This window comes from Halyomorpha halys, unplaced genomic scaffold, assembly GCF_000696795.3.
Source record: "Halyomorpha halys isolate HHAL.00 unplaced genomic scaffold, Hhal_1.1 Scaffold854.1, whole genome shotgun sequence".
Taxonomy (NCBI): Eukaryota; Metazoa; Arthropoda; class Insecta; order Hemiptera; family Pentatomidae; genus Halyomorpha; species Halyomorpha halys.
Window position 1 is genome coordinate 32113 of NW_027115045.1, and position 16202 is coordinate 48314.

Sequence of the window (16202 nt, forward strand, 5' to 3'; positions counted from 1 at the left end):
ATAATGTATAGTTATAACAATATATGATCAACCTTATATCTGTGGATAACTCAAGCAATCGGAACATGATACCGACCATACTGTAACAATGTGACCTGAGAACACAATAATGTTGAATGCTTGCCCTTATGTCCTTTGTGGGCTGTTGCGGGGCTGATCAACTTATTCAATTTGACCTTTGATTCATTTCTATCACTATCAATGCAAACAATTATTCTTGATCGTTTTCATTTGAGCTTGCTTCAACTTTACTTATATTTGATTTAAAAAAGAAAAATAAGGCAAAAATACAAAAATAGCAACAGTAACTAATCCTAAATTTAATAGTTAGCTCTTGACGTTCGTCACAAAGATTACTTTCGCAACTTTTACAGATTTAATGAAATATGAATGGAATATGGTCCGGGTGCGGTCAAAAAAACTCAAATAGTAAATAATTATACTATTTTATTGAGCCAACGTTTCGCCCCACGTTGCAGGGCTTCGTCAGGGCTAAAAAAAGATACAAACACTATAGTTACAAAAAGGAAAAAACAAAAACATAAGTGTGAAATAACAGGGGTATAAAATGAAAAGTAAGATATAATAATAAAAATTAAAGGTTGTAAATAGTAAATGAAAAGTAAATGAAATGAAATAGTTTTCTTTTTATCACTAATGGGATTTCTTTTGTTCTACTAATATAGTTCAATAAAAATATTTTTAAAAAGCGATTGTGTGAGATATTTATTAAATCCATTTTTGTTAAATATAAATTACCTCCTTATAGTATTACACACAAAAATATTTACAATTAAAAATAATATTTTTATGATTCAATAATTATTAAGAATTGTAATTCAATAAATAAGAATTTTTTTAAACAACTATTTCAACTATTCCCATCTTTAAATACAATTTATTGATCTTTATTTTATTACAAAATATTATACAGACACCAAGTACATATTGAATACTAATGTCTTATTGTCGTCAATTACCTGATTTAAATGTTTTTAAATCCTGCTGTTTGTAAAAATTAAAAACATTAATGAAAATGTTTAATATATTGATTTTCCAGTTATTAGTTGGCAACTAATTATTGGGAACCAAATGATTAGATTGATATTTTTATTAGATAACAATATTTTTAGCTTTATTATGTAGATTTTCTTTTATCAATTCTAACAATTACTACATATTTTTTTCGGCCAAGACTCCCTATACTGCCTATGAGTCCTATACTGCCTAACCATGGTTGGGGGTCAAAGTTTTTCATTTTGTGGGACCGCCACTCAATGAAAAAAGTCAACGCCCCTGGCCGGATTCGACCGGCACTGCCAATAGACATCAAATTGGTAAGACTTAACCACTGATTAAGCCCTGATTACTATAATTGTCCTATTTGTTGTTTGAATTATCTCTGTTTTGTTTAATTTGTTTGTGTGTTCTTTCTGGGTTTTTTTTCTATTGACCCATAATGGTTAAAAATGTATTTAATTTGTATTTGATCATCGTTGACGTGCGTACATGTACTCATGTAGGCTTTGAGTAGGACCAGGGGTAGTCAGCTGTCAATGGTGATAGGAAGAAAGCATAAAAAAAAAGATAAAGCAAAGTAAATAATAATAATATATATGAAATATTAAACGGATACATCAAAATATTTAGGACAATAAAATGAGAAACATGAGTGTTGATTACTGTTGAGTTTTACACCCTTGAGCCCCAACAAACAATAATTAGTCATGAAATTTTTTTTAAACTTATATATCCATTTTCATGTGACAGATTGGGTGCAAAAGTTATAAATAACGAGAGGGAGAAAGTATGACAGTGTTTGTTCAAAAAAATCATTTTTACGTAAGTTAGATATTGGAAAATTACCATTTTATGAGTTAAAAACATATAGAGTCAAGGCGTCTAGTTGGCACTTAGCAACCGAATATGCACGGATAATATTTTATTTTCTTATAGATAGATATCATTATAAATAGTTGATAGTACAAGAAATGAGAAAATCCTGATATTACGACAGTACTGCGTAGTTATAGTAATATGATGGTAGTGGTAGTGACATCTATCACTATCACTGTCATAGCGTAACTTGGACTTAATTGTATTAATTATTATAATTATATATTTTTTTCAATGTTTATCTAGTGAGCAGTTTTACCCTAGCTCGAATTATGGATTCAAAGTCCACATCTTTCAGCTAATTGTCTTGCCCAAAGGAACCGTTAATCCTTAGCACTTCCAGAAGACGAAGAGGAAGAGATAATAGATGCCACCGTTCTTCCTCCCCATCCTGCGTGGAAAACGAAAAACAAAAAAAACAAGAGGAAGGTTCAGATTGGGGTGGGGAGGGGGAGGTATTTGAAGGAGCTCGTAGTGGGGGGTTGCTTCAGTCACAGGTTGGAGGTAGTCAAGAGAAGTTCAGCGCCAGGGCCTCCTCAGTTCAGATCGTAGGATGGAAGTCAGGAACGTCGTCTTCTTTTTGTTTCTGGGGGCTAGCTCTCTCATATTGGCAGAGGGCCAGACAAAAGCGATGGTGAGTCCTAGTTTAAGTGTTTTACTATACGAAAAAAAAAAAATCTAGGGTACGATAGCTTTTAGTAAACGAGAATAAAACTTTAGGGAAACAATATTAAACACCTTTTTGATTTTATAAATATATTTATATTTTTTTTATAAATACATTTATTTTGATTTTTAAATATATTTATCCGTCGTTTACCACTGTCCTCGATTAAGTGTAGTATAATTTATAATTGTGACATACTTATTTTAAATTCTAATTTATCTTTTTTATTATTCTGCAATCAATTAATTAAAAAAAATAAAATAGGGTCATCATTTCTTTAGTGAAATTGTAATCTAATGTACGAAAACCTTTGCTATATTTTTGACACTTTTCTTTTTCCCCAAATTCTGTAAAAAAAAAAAAAATAATAATAATACTAACTAGTAACATTTTTAATAAATTTACTTTGTCAAAACGGAAAAGAAATAATTCGAAGAAATTTATTCCATATCGTTTGTTTTGAAATATATGTCCTAAAAAAAATTAAAATATAATATCAAGATTGTGTTTTTTTTTTAAAACAAATTAATTTGAACTTTAAATAAATACACCCTTCTAAAACGAATAAATGCTTTGGTAAAATTCGGTAAACAGAGAACTACTTTAAGGAGGGGGTTTCCTGTGCAGGTTAAGTCATGCCCAGCACTCTTTCTAGGTCTTGTGTGTGCTCCAACTTTTTGAACCCTTTTTTTCTTATTTAGTGAATTCGTTGTGAACATGACTTATTCAGTATATAGAACAGTTGAAGAAGTGATTGTCATTTATTATTACACTATATTGTCATTGTGTAGTGTTTACCGTTTTTTAAAGATAAAAAAAAATGTGTCTTGAAAAAATAAAATTTTTAATAATTGTAATTCATTTCTTTGGATGTGGGGCTTGAATACTACAATGGTACAAGTTCAAAATATAAAAGTAAAAGTGGTATTAGTGTATATTTACTTGTTGGCTTTAAACTATACAAAAACAAAAAGTGATAAAAAATTGAGCTGTTAGACTTTATTACTGAAGTATATGTGATTTTATTGGTTTCCTATTGTTAGAAAGAAAAAGAAAATCATCCATTTTATCCCTATGACACTAGTGGCTATTTATTGTGGAAAAAGTATTAGAATTTTCTGTGCGAGAAAGATAAACATATGATTTTTTTTTCTCTCTCTCTAATTACCATTAAAAAAAATAGGTGTCTTAAAGTTAGTATTTGAATATTTATTTGTTCTGAATATCAATATTATAATTTAAATAAATCAAATTAAAAAAAAATTAAAGCTTCAATTTTGTTGACGTCTAAGGCTCATCTTTTTATTTCTTGTATAATAAATTTTTATTCTTATCCAGTTTGAATTATTGTATATTCATTCGATCCGGAAAACTATTAACTATTCAGAGCCACAAAACTATTGAAAAATTTATTTTTACTAATGAAAATATAAAATCATAACTGCCATACACATTACTGAAATCAAATATTTTGTGAACTTTGAAGAAATGGACTTTCATTAAATTGTCATGCTTAGAAATCGAAATCGTTTTTTTTACTGAAGTCAAAACGTAGAATCGGAATTCCGGTGTCGACTTGATTGTTGCTAATATCCAACTTTTTTTAAAAAGGCATTTTGTATAATTTTAATTAAAACCTCTTCTATGAAAATATGATTGAAGTTTTAGGGATGTTTGTGTTCCCAGAAATTGCTACAATAATGAATATACAATTTATTTATTTTTTGGCGTGCTCAAAAATGGATATAATGGAGGATTGTAAATCGACATAATTGTACCATAAAAATGCATTTCAAATTAATGAATTTCAATTAACAGGAGCCCGTCAATACAATTAAGTTTGCAGTTGTCTCATTGTTCTTTGGGACTGTGGATATGACCTTTGGATGTTAATGTATATTACTATTTTAATTTTTTTTTAATTTTATGTCTTAGAAACATGACTATTTTTCTCTTTTTTAAAATCGATCAAATATGTTGCTATTATATTATGAATGTTAATATAATTAAGATAATTAATTATCTTTAAGTTGAATTACAATTTTAATAATTAATTATACAAACTTTTAATGAAGGAAACAATTAAAATACAAGTTAAAATAAATAATTTAATTTCTATCCATTTTAGTCTCAACACATTTTATTTTTCTTAAAATTCCGACGTTTCGGCCAATCCGGCCATCCACAGGTTAATTACTTAATACAATTTTGGAACTAAATGATTTAAAAACTCAACTTCATGCAGACTATTCTGCCCAGATCAAAACAAAAATTTCTAATTAGTCTATATTCACATTAAAACTAAAATTAAAATCCATTTACCATAATCACTATTTGTTAAAACTTTATCTCAAGCATTGTAACCTTCCTCCGTAACTTTCCTTAAGATTATAAATTAAAATACATTTATACATTGCTAAATACTATATTAAAAGACACTTTAATAAATGAATAGAAAGGATTCGTTGGGCCAATCCTATTGTTTCATTAGACGATATTTTCGAATTCAAATTATTTTTAGAAATAATAATGAAGAAAAAACCGATTTATTTTTCCCAAATCATTAAAAAAAAGGCTGTAATTATTGTTGTTTATAGCCTAGCATTGAGGGCAAAATCCAGAAGGCAGTGCTGATTCTGCTAAATTTTTGTCGGTCATTCAGTATTTTAGTAGTTCAATATTCCATGATGGGCTTATAACAATATATTATTATATATAATTCAAGTAATAGCGAAAAGTGATACAATTGAAAAGATTTATTTTCTCAAGTGCATAAATTTGGTAAATGTTATTCATTATTTATGTAATATATTTTACATTTTATTACTATATCCTCTCGTAGTGTATCGCCACAGTTCCCATACTCATCGTATTAAACTATGAATTATTCATTCTTACATGTCATAGAGTACTGAGCATTCCTTGCGTGAGTTCCTGTTTCAAGGTCGATAGTATTGGGCACTAAATTCATAGTGTCTCAACGCATGAGTGTATTTTTGTTTTGTTTTCTCCTATAGTGTTTAGGATGATCTTTTCTAATACTATTCTCGGATATTACACAAACCATGAACGCATACCGATGATGAAGCCAATTATACAAATCACTGACTGCATTTGGTTCGTGTTTTCCAGCAGTAGCGATTGTCGGAATCTGATGAATTTTAAAATTCTTAATCGATGTGTGAGCTAATGTTATGACTAAAGAAGAAGTATCTGAATATATACTGGAACTATCGCTTCTAAACAGTATTTAGGTCATCTTCAACAAACACGAAGTTCTTATCAAAAGGTGGAACATCTACAGTAAATTTTATATGCTTTTTGTTCTTAGAGATTGTGCAATTACGTATGAAGACAGAGTGAGAAAAATAGTATAAGTGGAGAAATGGCCTAATAGGTTCATTTTTTACACCATTCAGAAGACTTTGAATTATTTATGGTTCTTCAACCGAAAAATTTGTTTTTCAGAGTGGACAAAAATAACTGTACGGTAAAAGTAGGATAAGAAAAATTTTAAAATGTTGTATTAAATATAAAATACAACCTATTTTGCCCATTTTTATCACGTTTACAGCCCTTCCTATTTATAATACATTTTTTAACTTTGATAAAAATCAATCACTCTAAGACATTATTAATTAATTCATTGAATATTTAAGTGTATGATTAAATCATATGAAGAAACACAACTGGAACAATTTTCTATTACTTTTTGCTGTATTTAATAATTATAACATTGCAATATTTTGTAATTACATATTCATTTAATACTGATGAATGAATTATTAATTCTATTATTAAAAAATTACATGAAAAAATATCCTAAAATGTGTAATAATGTTTAATAATTATTTCTTAATTTTTTTAACGACTGACTTTTCCTCATACAAGACTGAAATGCCAGGAGGCTGCTCGTCGTTTTCGACTATTACAACTCTGAACAAATGGTCTACACTTTTAACTAATCGCAAGAGACTCGTTTATATGACTATAATAAGCCCTATCTGGACTTACGGAGTTGTGCTTTGGGGATCCACTGAACTATGGAATTCTTCTCGTACCCAATCCTTACTATCCCAAATCCTTCGTAAAATCCTTAGTGCTCCTTAATGCACTTTATCGCAAATCAAGTCATTGATCATAACCTCGATGTTCCATATGTTATGATTCTGGTTCAGAACCAGATACCAATCCTTCCATGATAAACTTCTCAACTACCCAAACCCACTTGTTTCTAACCTGGCTTCTCCTTTATTACCTGATAATCCTCCTAGGTACGTGAAAAGAAGATGACAGGGCATTTAAGTCAACCATTTTTGTTTATTTTTTCTCTATAATTCTCTCGATGTTTACTGTTATAAAAACGTGAGTGATGATTAATAACTGTTGCAATAATTATTATTAAGGCACTATACTATAGATCTAGAGTGACAGATAATTTTTATTGTGTAAAATCAGTCGTAGGTCAACTCTGTGGGTTTGGGAGCCGTCTGATGGAAACCCTTCGCGGATTTTGAAATTAAATAGTTTTAATTTTAATAACTTACAAATTCCGATTTTCTAAGTTTGAATGTTTGGGATATAGTCATGTAATGCTTTATGTTTTCAGAAATTTCTTTATTTTTTTTTTCTAATTTTGCCATGGTTGGAAGCTCAATAATATAAATATTATTCCAAAATTTAAATTATCCCGTTATTAATTAATTTTACAGCACATATGTAGGGATTACATATTTTACTAATAAAAATATTAAAGATAATAAAATATAACATATTATTATATAGTTTCATCATGAAAAGGTATATGATTTTTCACAATTCACCATTGAAAGTACTACGTTCAACGTTTTTAGTTTAAAAGTCAATAAATATTTTGTATGTTGACTCATATACTTGAACTGTTGATTTGAGCAATAGTATCTCCTGTTATCTTTGTTTATTTTTATTAAACAGGCTAAATTTATATTGATTCCCTATTTTTTTTAATATTAGATAAGAGTAGTACAATAAAACAGAAAAATTGTTTAAGATAATAAAATCGAATTGGCACAGTAAGCGATGACGTACTGAGAACTACAGAGGTATCGACCTAGATTATACAGTGGCGTGTATTTGCTTCTTTCTCTTAGGGTTTGCGTAACCTCATGGAACTACAGCTGAGTACCAAGGTTATACACCAAGCCTTCTTATTCCTTTATCGGTTAATTATAACCTAATACACTTTTATAGGAAGTATTGTAATGAATAACTTCATTTTCTAAATTTGACTAAATACACTTAGCAATAACTTATTCACACTCGATCACTTCATCGCAGTTTTTTCTGTAAATAATTAATTATTTATATTAAAGTCTGTAAATCTACCATCTTGAACTGCCCTGATGAAGCCCTACAAGTGGGGCGAAACGCTGGATCATAAATAGTTGAAAACTATTTTTGTTCATTATGACCGCAACCCTGACCATCTTCATTTTTGAAATTATACGGTCAATTTTCTATTTATATAATTATTGATATTATTTAATATTCATTAAAAATCTCGATTATCATTAATTTATTTGTTTTTTATTAAAATTAAAAAAAGAATTTTGTATTTGTTCAATACAGTTTTTTCAAATAATTTGAGTGACATTATTTTTTTTTATTTATATCAAGTGTGCAATAATTTTCATTTGAAAAAAAAAATTGGCCCAGGAAGATATTCAAAGCTTCAAAGCTCTGTTAATCAGTGACAAGAATAAATAAAACCTAAGACATTTATTTTTCCAAAATTGCCAAAATTAATTTATAATTTCGGTGCAAACTAAATTTTATCAGAAAATGGACAAAATGCTTTTTCTTCCATTTTCTGCGTTTTGAAATTTATGTTTCATTGCAAAGAGAGTTGTATATCATAATATAAAAAACTGTTAGAAAATTATAGTACCTTTTTTTTACCAGCTTATTAATTTTACCAATTTCAGTCTAGAAGGACTTATATAAATTTGTCTAACATACATTGAATTATAGACAGAAGAGTTCAGTTTATAAAAGAAAACCGGTTTCGAGAATACCTTGGAATGAGGTTTGCGTAAGGCATCTTAAAATAACTTTATACCTGTGAAGATAGCAAAAAATTTTTCATCAGATATAATTAACAATAATATACATTATTGCTTTAAATATATTTCAGTAAATACAAGCTTTAATGTATACTCAGCCCCCAAGTGTTAACAGTTATGACAAAGCTTAAATTTACTCCCTGTTTTTGGGAGAACCATGGATTTGTTTTATATTTATCTGTTAAGAAAATAATAATAATATGTAGTCGATTTTAATATTTCTACATCCTGTAATAATAATAAACTTGATAATTATGATTATTATAATCCTATTAACACCGTAAATCATTATTACAAACCCTTTTACAATATAGTGCTAAGTTACCTTTTTTTTACCTTTAAACATGTAGTTCTATTTTGAAAACCATGTATATTAATTTATATTAGTATATATTTATATGGATTTTTTGTGTGAATAATAAATAACAAGCACTAAAACAACTCAGTAATATATTTTTGAGACAGTAATTTTGTTAATTATGGATTTTGATTAATTACTGTAATTAATGAAAATCCATAATTGTCAATCTAAAACCGCCCTAAAATAATATATTTTTGTTTTGTTGTGGTGCTTTATAAATATATATATCATTTCATTGGCCTCACTTTAACATTCACCTTGAATTTGTGTCCGGTGGCCTAACGGAAAAATATGTAACAGAAACAATTGTAATTAATAATTTCAGTTTCGGCTTATCCGTTTTACGGACAACGGAAGGGGAAGTATTTACAACAAAATATAAAAATTGGCATCCTGGAAGTATTCATTGTTTATCTCCTTCCATTTTTAAAATAAAATAAATTATTTCGATTTTTATGAAGTGATAGCACAAACCTGACAAAACAGCATATTACATCTATCAGTATCACGAAACTAAACGACATGGTAAGGCCTCTTATTTGTATCCAAGACCAATACGTGTAAAAAATAGAACGTCGTGATATTGAGTGTTTGATGGTTATTTAATTATGATATATTTTGATGCTTTCTATACTGCAAATAAGTCGTTTTCGAGTAAAAGGTATTTTTTTTTTAACAATCGATATGTTCTATAATTTTATGTCAATGAGTACTGAAAAATACATTTTCCTTGCTATTCTGAATTTACTGTAACATTCTATGATTCCTTATTCCTTTCATATACTTTGGTTTTTTAACGAAAATACACGTTGTCGAGCTTTTTAAGTTCAAGTATAGAATTTGCAACGTATTGTCTTCCGAATCCAAAGCAATAGCAGCAGTATTTCTGTTTGTCTTTGACCCATAACAATGATTACAGACTCATTAAGCTCGATAAAAGATTTAGATTGACTGTGATCACCTGAAAATTTCCTGCATCCGTTAATAACTTTTTTTCTCTAAGACTCCTCCCTGGTTACTTCCTGGCTATTGGGACCACGAAATTAAAAAATCTAGACGGTCCATCCATTTCTACCTAAACACTCTACAAAATCTCGGTATTTTAGTTAAGTTTATATTGGTTCCAATTCAAGTTGGTAGCTGGAAGAGATGTTGCGCTGTCGGGATGGGGGAGAGCAATTTTAAATTCATCTGATATGAACCAAACTCGAACCCTCAAAAGGAAATCCCAAACATAACCACAAACCCCTCGAAAATAAAAGATTCAAAACTGCAATCTTTGTGGAACGAATTCCCAAGCAGTAAAATAAAAATTATTAAAAATGACGTGAAGCCCTCATGCCGTACATTTCGTAGAGAGGATGTCGTACTGAATAGGTCACACGAGGCTCACTCACTCCGGTCTTATTTTAAAATAAAAGCCTCCAAAAAGTCAATGTAGTAACAACAATTTGACAATTAGTCGTATTTTATAGCAGTCCCCATATTTCACGTCACATCTAAATAGCTTAGGATTTAACCAGAATATTTCAAAAACCCTTAGAGACCATGACAATATAATAAAATTATTATTTCAGTTTTTAAAATATAAAGGTTTACTTATATGAAACATATAACATTAAACAGCAACATTAAAAAAAAAGTAAGCAAAAAGAAATAAGAAATTAATAGTGCTGATGACGAGTGATGCTTTACGCTAACAAAAAACAAACAAACAAGTCTCAAAAAATTGTCAGTACGAAACTGACATTAAGTATCTAAGGTAGATACATGCTTTCTTTTTATGCGTGTTTTCGCCAAAATCGACTTAACAAAATTGCCATATAGCACAATCGATGTCTTATCAGTTTCTCGAAATCATTTTTGATTGAAATCATCAAGTACAACGGTCTTTGGTATTTGCTAGGTTTTATTCTCATTTCAACAGTTTGATAATGCTTTAATGCCCAATGTTTACCAAAAGCTGTCTTTGTAGTATCTTTTAATGTGTTTATTTGAAGTAATTAACTATTTAAATTTTTTAGCAGTATGGCAAAATAGATAAATATAAAACACGAACGAATTTTTTAACTAACTGTTAGAGAAAATACATTTATTTGTTCTTCCATGGCATATATGACAATAGTCATAACTTGTTGACTATTGTCGTAACAGCCATTGAAACTCGAAAACTTAGTAATTACATAAAACATATTAATATTAGTTAATGATATTAATTTTTAGTTAACCTATAAATTTTAATATAATAAGGGGGAAGATTGTCGCCATCCTATAAAGAAGTTGGTATTTTAAATAGTAAGGATTAATGTAGGCAGTTATTACAGCTAAATGTAGGTACCAAATTTTATTTTTGTTGAATTATCTGGAGTTACAAACCAGCACTAATAAAAATCCACCAATTTAGATGTTTTAACACTATAAGAGTGTTAAGTTGTTTCATAACCTTGAAAAAATATTTTTTTTTTCCTATGGAGAAATAATGCACTAATCGTGATCTCGAAACTGAATAAACAAACTGAAAATAATAGTCTTTGATGTTTCGCTAGAAATTTCCTTTGACTATTGAATATTTATTTTACATTGCAGCATGTTTTTTTATGCAGTATTGAAATGTTTTCATAAGTTTCAACCTTAGAATCGAAATCAGTAGAGTCTAGTTGGTCCTGAAGTAAACAAATTAATTTTTTTCTAATGTCCATTCAAAGTTTCAACATTTAAACTAAAAAAAAATTTTTTCGTTATTTTTATTTGTATTTCAGTGTAACAAACTAAACCAAAAATCGGAAAGCCACGTTTCGTGAGCTTTGTGCTGTTCCTTGTAGTACAAGAACCAGGAAAAAAAAGAGGCAGTTATCTCACCCCAATTTTTTATGACATTAATGAAAACTATGTATTATTACTAGCAAAAACTGATGAGTCTCTCAAGTATAGGTAGGGGGAATAAAAAATGGCGGCTGTTTTAAAACCTTAAAAAAACATTAATTTTTCATTCGAAGCTCTTTATCTTAAAAACTACCAACAGCACAAGAAAATCTAAAAGAACATTATTTAAAGGAGAGTAAATTTTCTGAAGTATTAGCACTAATAGAGCTATTTACGTCCAATAGTTCTCGAGATATAGCTACTGAAAGATTAGTAGTTAGTTAATTTATTTTGAGAAATCTATATCACAGGAACTATGTGACTTACAGATGTCTATTAGCATACAAATTAAAGCTAGTTTAATGGACTATACAGACGTTTAGGACCTTTACCTTCGTAGGAATAGTAGTTTTCATGATATTTCCTAAATTAAATTGATTTATAGTTGTTCGGACAATAAGTTTGATTTATGAAAAACATCATTTCAGAAACCATTGGACGTACAGATGTCTGTCAGCGCTCAAAATAAAGGAAATTTAACTTACTATAAAGTAGTTTATGACACTTATCTTCTTAGGGATAGTAGTTTTTATGATATTCACAGATGAATATAAATTTGGCAAATTAAAATTTGTCGAATAACTATAAATCAATTTATTTTAGCAAATTTCATGTAAACTGTTACTCCTACGAAGATAAACATCTTAAACAACTTTATAGTACATTAAACAAGCTTTAATTTGATTTATGAAAAACTTTATTTCAAAAACCATAGGACGTACAGATGTCTGCCAGCACTCAAATTAAAGCTAGTGAGATTTACGATAAAATAGATTATAATGTTTATCTATGTAGGAGTAGTAGTTTTTATGATATTTGACGTAATAAATTCACAAAATGTTAATTTCTAATTGTACCTATAAAATGTTGGGTATTTGAACAAATATACCTCTAGAGCCATAAGACGCACATATGTATGCTAGCCCTCAAAATAAAAGAAATTTAACTTAATATAAAGTAGTTTATGACACTTATCTTCGTAGTGGTAGTAGTTTTTATGATATCCTAATATGAATATAAATTTGACTGATGAAAATTTGTCCAAACCACTATAAATCAATTTATTTTAGCATGTTCATGAAAACTACTACTCCTACGAATATAATCGTCAAACGAATATAAAACTACTTCATAGCTCATTAAACTAGCTTTAATTTGAGTGCTAATAAACATCTGTACGTCGCATAGTTCCTGAGATATAGATTTCTCAAAATAAATTAACTAACTACTGATATTTCAGTACGTTCCATACAACATTTTTATGAAATGTTGCTTTTTAAAAAACTATATCTCGAGAAATATTGAACCTAAATAGGTTCTCTAGGATAGGAGCTAAAAGCTCTATTAGGGCTTACATTTTAGCGAATTCACTCTACTTTAAATGATTATCTCTTAGATTTTCTATTGTTGTTGGTAGTTGTAAAGATATAGAGCTCCGAATAAAAAAATAATTATTTTTAACGTTTTGAAACAGCTGCCATTTTTTATTCCCTCTCTACCTGTACTTGGCAGACTCATCAATTTTGACTAGTAATTATACCTAGTTTTTAATTAAGTAATAAAAAATTGTGATGCAATAACTGCCTTTTTTCTCCTCTTGGACTCTTGTAATATCAATAATATTTTGGTTTTATGTAACCGATAGTGTGTTTTTGTTTCTTTAAAATGTCGTTTCTTCAGAAGAATATTGGTTCTTTAGATTAATGACAATGGAAGGGGATCTTATTGCATTTTTCATGTTAAAAATAGATTAAGGTATGTAAAAATCTTTTCTAAAGATATCTCAAGACGTTGAGCTAGTAAAGTAATTGTTTATGCTAGCTCAACTCAATAGAAAAGTAAATGAGTTAAAATCTAGACAATACAGAATTGAAATAGTAGCTTTTATAATGCAATAACTATTTTCGTCTATTAAGGTTAATGCAGAAGGAAATTTAAATTTATTGTCTCTGTAAATGACTATCATAAAGAATAATTTCTGATTTTTTTTTTTTAATTTTTACAAAATTCATACATAATTATCTTCAATACTAATAAGAATTTACTGTATTTAAACGATTTGAAATAGTTTATATTTTGTATTACAGGTGTCTTTGACTCGTAAAACATTCGTAATCAACCGTATTCCAGAATAAAATTTTAAAAATTGATTCTGGAATTAATTATTATAATTTATTATCTATAGAATTAAGAAGGTTGACTGCGATTAAAAGTTTTAATTTTTAATTTAATGTGAAGAATTGACAGAATAGGATAAATATGGACTGAAATTAATGACCTGGGCAAAATAACCTGCATATTTTTTTTTCATATAAATTGATGTGGTTCTAAAATTGTATTAAGATTGTCCATAAGGGTGGCTGAATTGGCCGAAACGTCAGACTTACAAGGACACATAAATTGTTTTAAGACTAAAATTGAATAAAATTTATTTATTTAAACAATAATAACCAGTCTCAAGAAAGTGTAAAGAATATATAAAATAAAATTTTATTTCATTTTTCTTAACATATTATTATACTTCTTAATAAGTTCTTCTGGAACATTTAAGATATAAAATCGAAGAAACGGTTTCTATAAAGAATTGTAAGTTGTAGTTTTGAAAAATTAAAAAGTACAGTTTCGTTCAGAAATATAAATAAATAAATTGATAATTAACAATAATAACTGTTCAAAGTATGATTTATTAAATATATTATTAAAATAAAACGGCTCTAATTTATTTTATTCCTAATATTAATTTATTTCGATTGATTACTAGCAGTTTAATTAATTTATTTTATATTGAAGAATTGGTTAATTTATTATCTCTTATTTAATAAACTGCACCAGCCCTTGACAGGCATTGAGGAAGCGGCAGAGGACAGACATATCTCTTCCGTGACCTTCCAGTCGGACACGCAGATTACTATTCGTATGGTTTGTCAGCGTTTTGTCTGTTTTCTACCAGAAGAAAAATAGGGTAATTTATCATATAAAAAATTATATGACGAAAAATTTACTTCTCAAACATATTTTAAGATAGAAAATACAGTTATTATAAGTAAACGCTTTCACGGGAAGTAGTTGGTTTCAGAGAAATTATATTTATATAATTTTTATTATATGAGTTATATAATAAATTAATTATTATAAATTAAATTATAGTAAACCATATAGGGTGTTCCACTATACATATTCATACCCCCCTAATCACTACAATTTTTGTAATTTTGATGTGATTTTGGCATTGATTTAACCCTATTGGGAATTGCAGAGTTAGGAGCGGTTTTATAAGAACTGAAGAAGGTTAGAAAATTAAAACTAAGTGAAAATTTAAGACTATGTGAGTTCCAAAGTGGGCGCTTAAGCGATTCAGGGGGGAGGGCGGTGATGGCAACGGGTGCATTCAGGGGGCGATGAATAACTATAAGAAGGTGGTGATGTATAAAAGAAAGAAGAGAAGATTTAGAAAAAAATTCTTTGAACAACGTACTGGACATTGGTTCGGCTCCCGCATATTCCTTCAATTGCATTGAGATATTTGCAATTGCGCACTGCTACTGTTCAAACGTTCTTTATTGCACTTCGTTCATCATAAGTAATGGAGTAGTGGAATATGGGTTCAATACGATATACAATTTATTAACAAAAAAATATATACCAATTGCAAATAGTCAATCTCGGTTATTCAAGATCATCGCTGACTAAAATAGAGCCACTGTACCAGAGTTCATCAAGCGACGACACATAAATTTTTTTCGATTCACTTCAGTACTGTACGAATCCGTTATTCAACACGTTAACACCTGCCCCCCTCCGGTGCGTTGGCAACACACTACGTAAGGTCACGTAGTATTAGGATTAAGTTTTTATTAGATTTAAATTTGTTAAATTCAGATATAATGTGTGCCCCAACACTTTTATAAATACTGACAACAAAAATAATATACTCCAAAATGCTCCTTAGAATGTAGATGTTCTACAGTAAAAGGAAAAAGTACATTGTTTATAAATACGCCATTAAAATTTTGTAGGGGTTTTGAAAAAAAATTAGAGCCGAGGATTACTAAATTGGTAGCAGCACATCTGGTTCATCCTCCTCATTAAGTTGATTTCGAATGTTTTAAATTTTTTTGTATTACATTCTATTCTGAGTTCAATAAATAGTTTCATAAATTCAAAGTTGATTGTTTCCAATTTACACCTTTCTTTACTATATTTACTATACAATAGGGGTATTCATGATCTATGTTAAAGCGTGTTAAATGGAAAA

At 28.7% G+C, this 16202-nt stretch overlaps 1 protein-coding gene across 1 annotated transcript in view; it reads left to right on the forward strand.

Moving 5' to 3' along the window:
- The first annotated feature begins 2391 nt into the window (after positions 1-2391).
- The window catches only part of LOC106686639 (matrix metalloproteinase-14-like), a 44905-nt gene continuing 31094 nt past the window's right edge, over positions 2392-16202 (forward strand). The window contains exon 1 of the mRNA XM_014430033.3: positions 2392-2530. Coding sequence (XP_014285519.2) covers positions 2450-2530 — 81 coding nt within the window. The 5' untranslated portion in view covers positions 2392-2449. The remainder of the gene's footprint in view (positions 2531-16202) is intronic.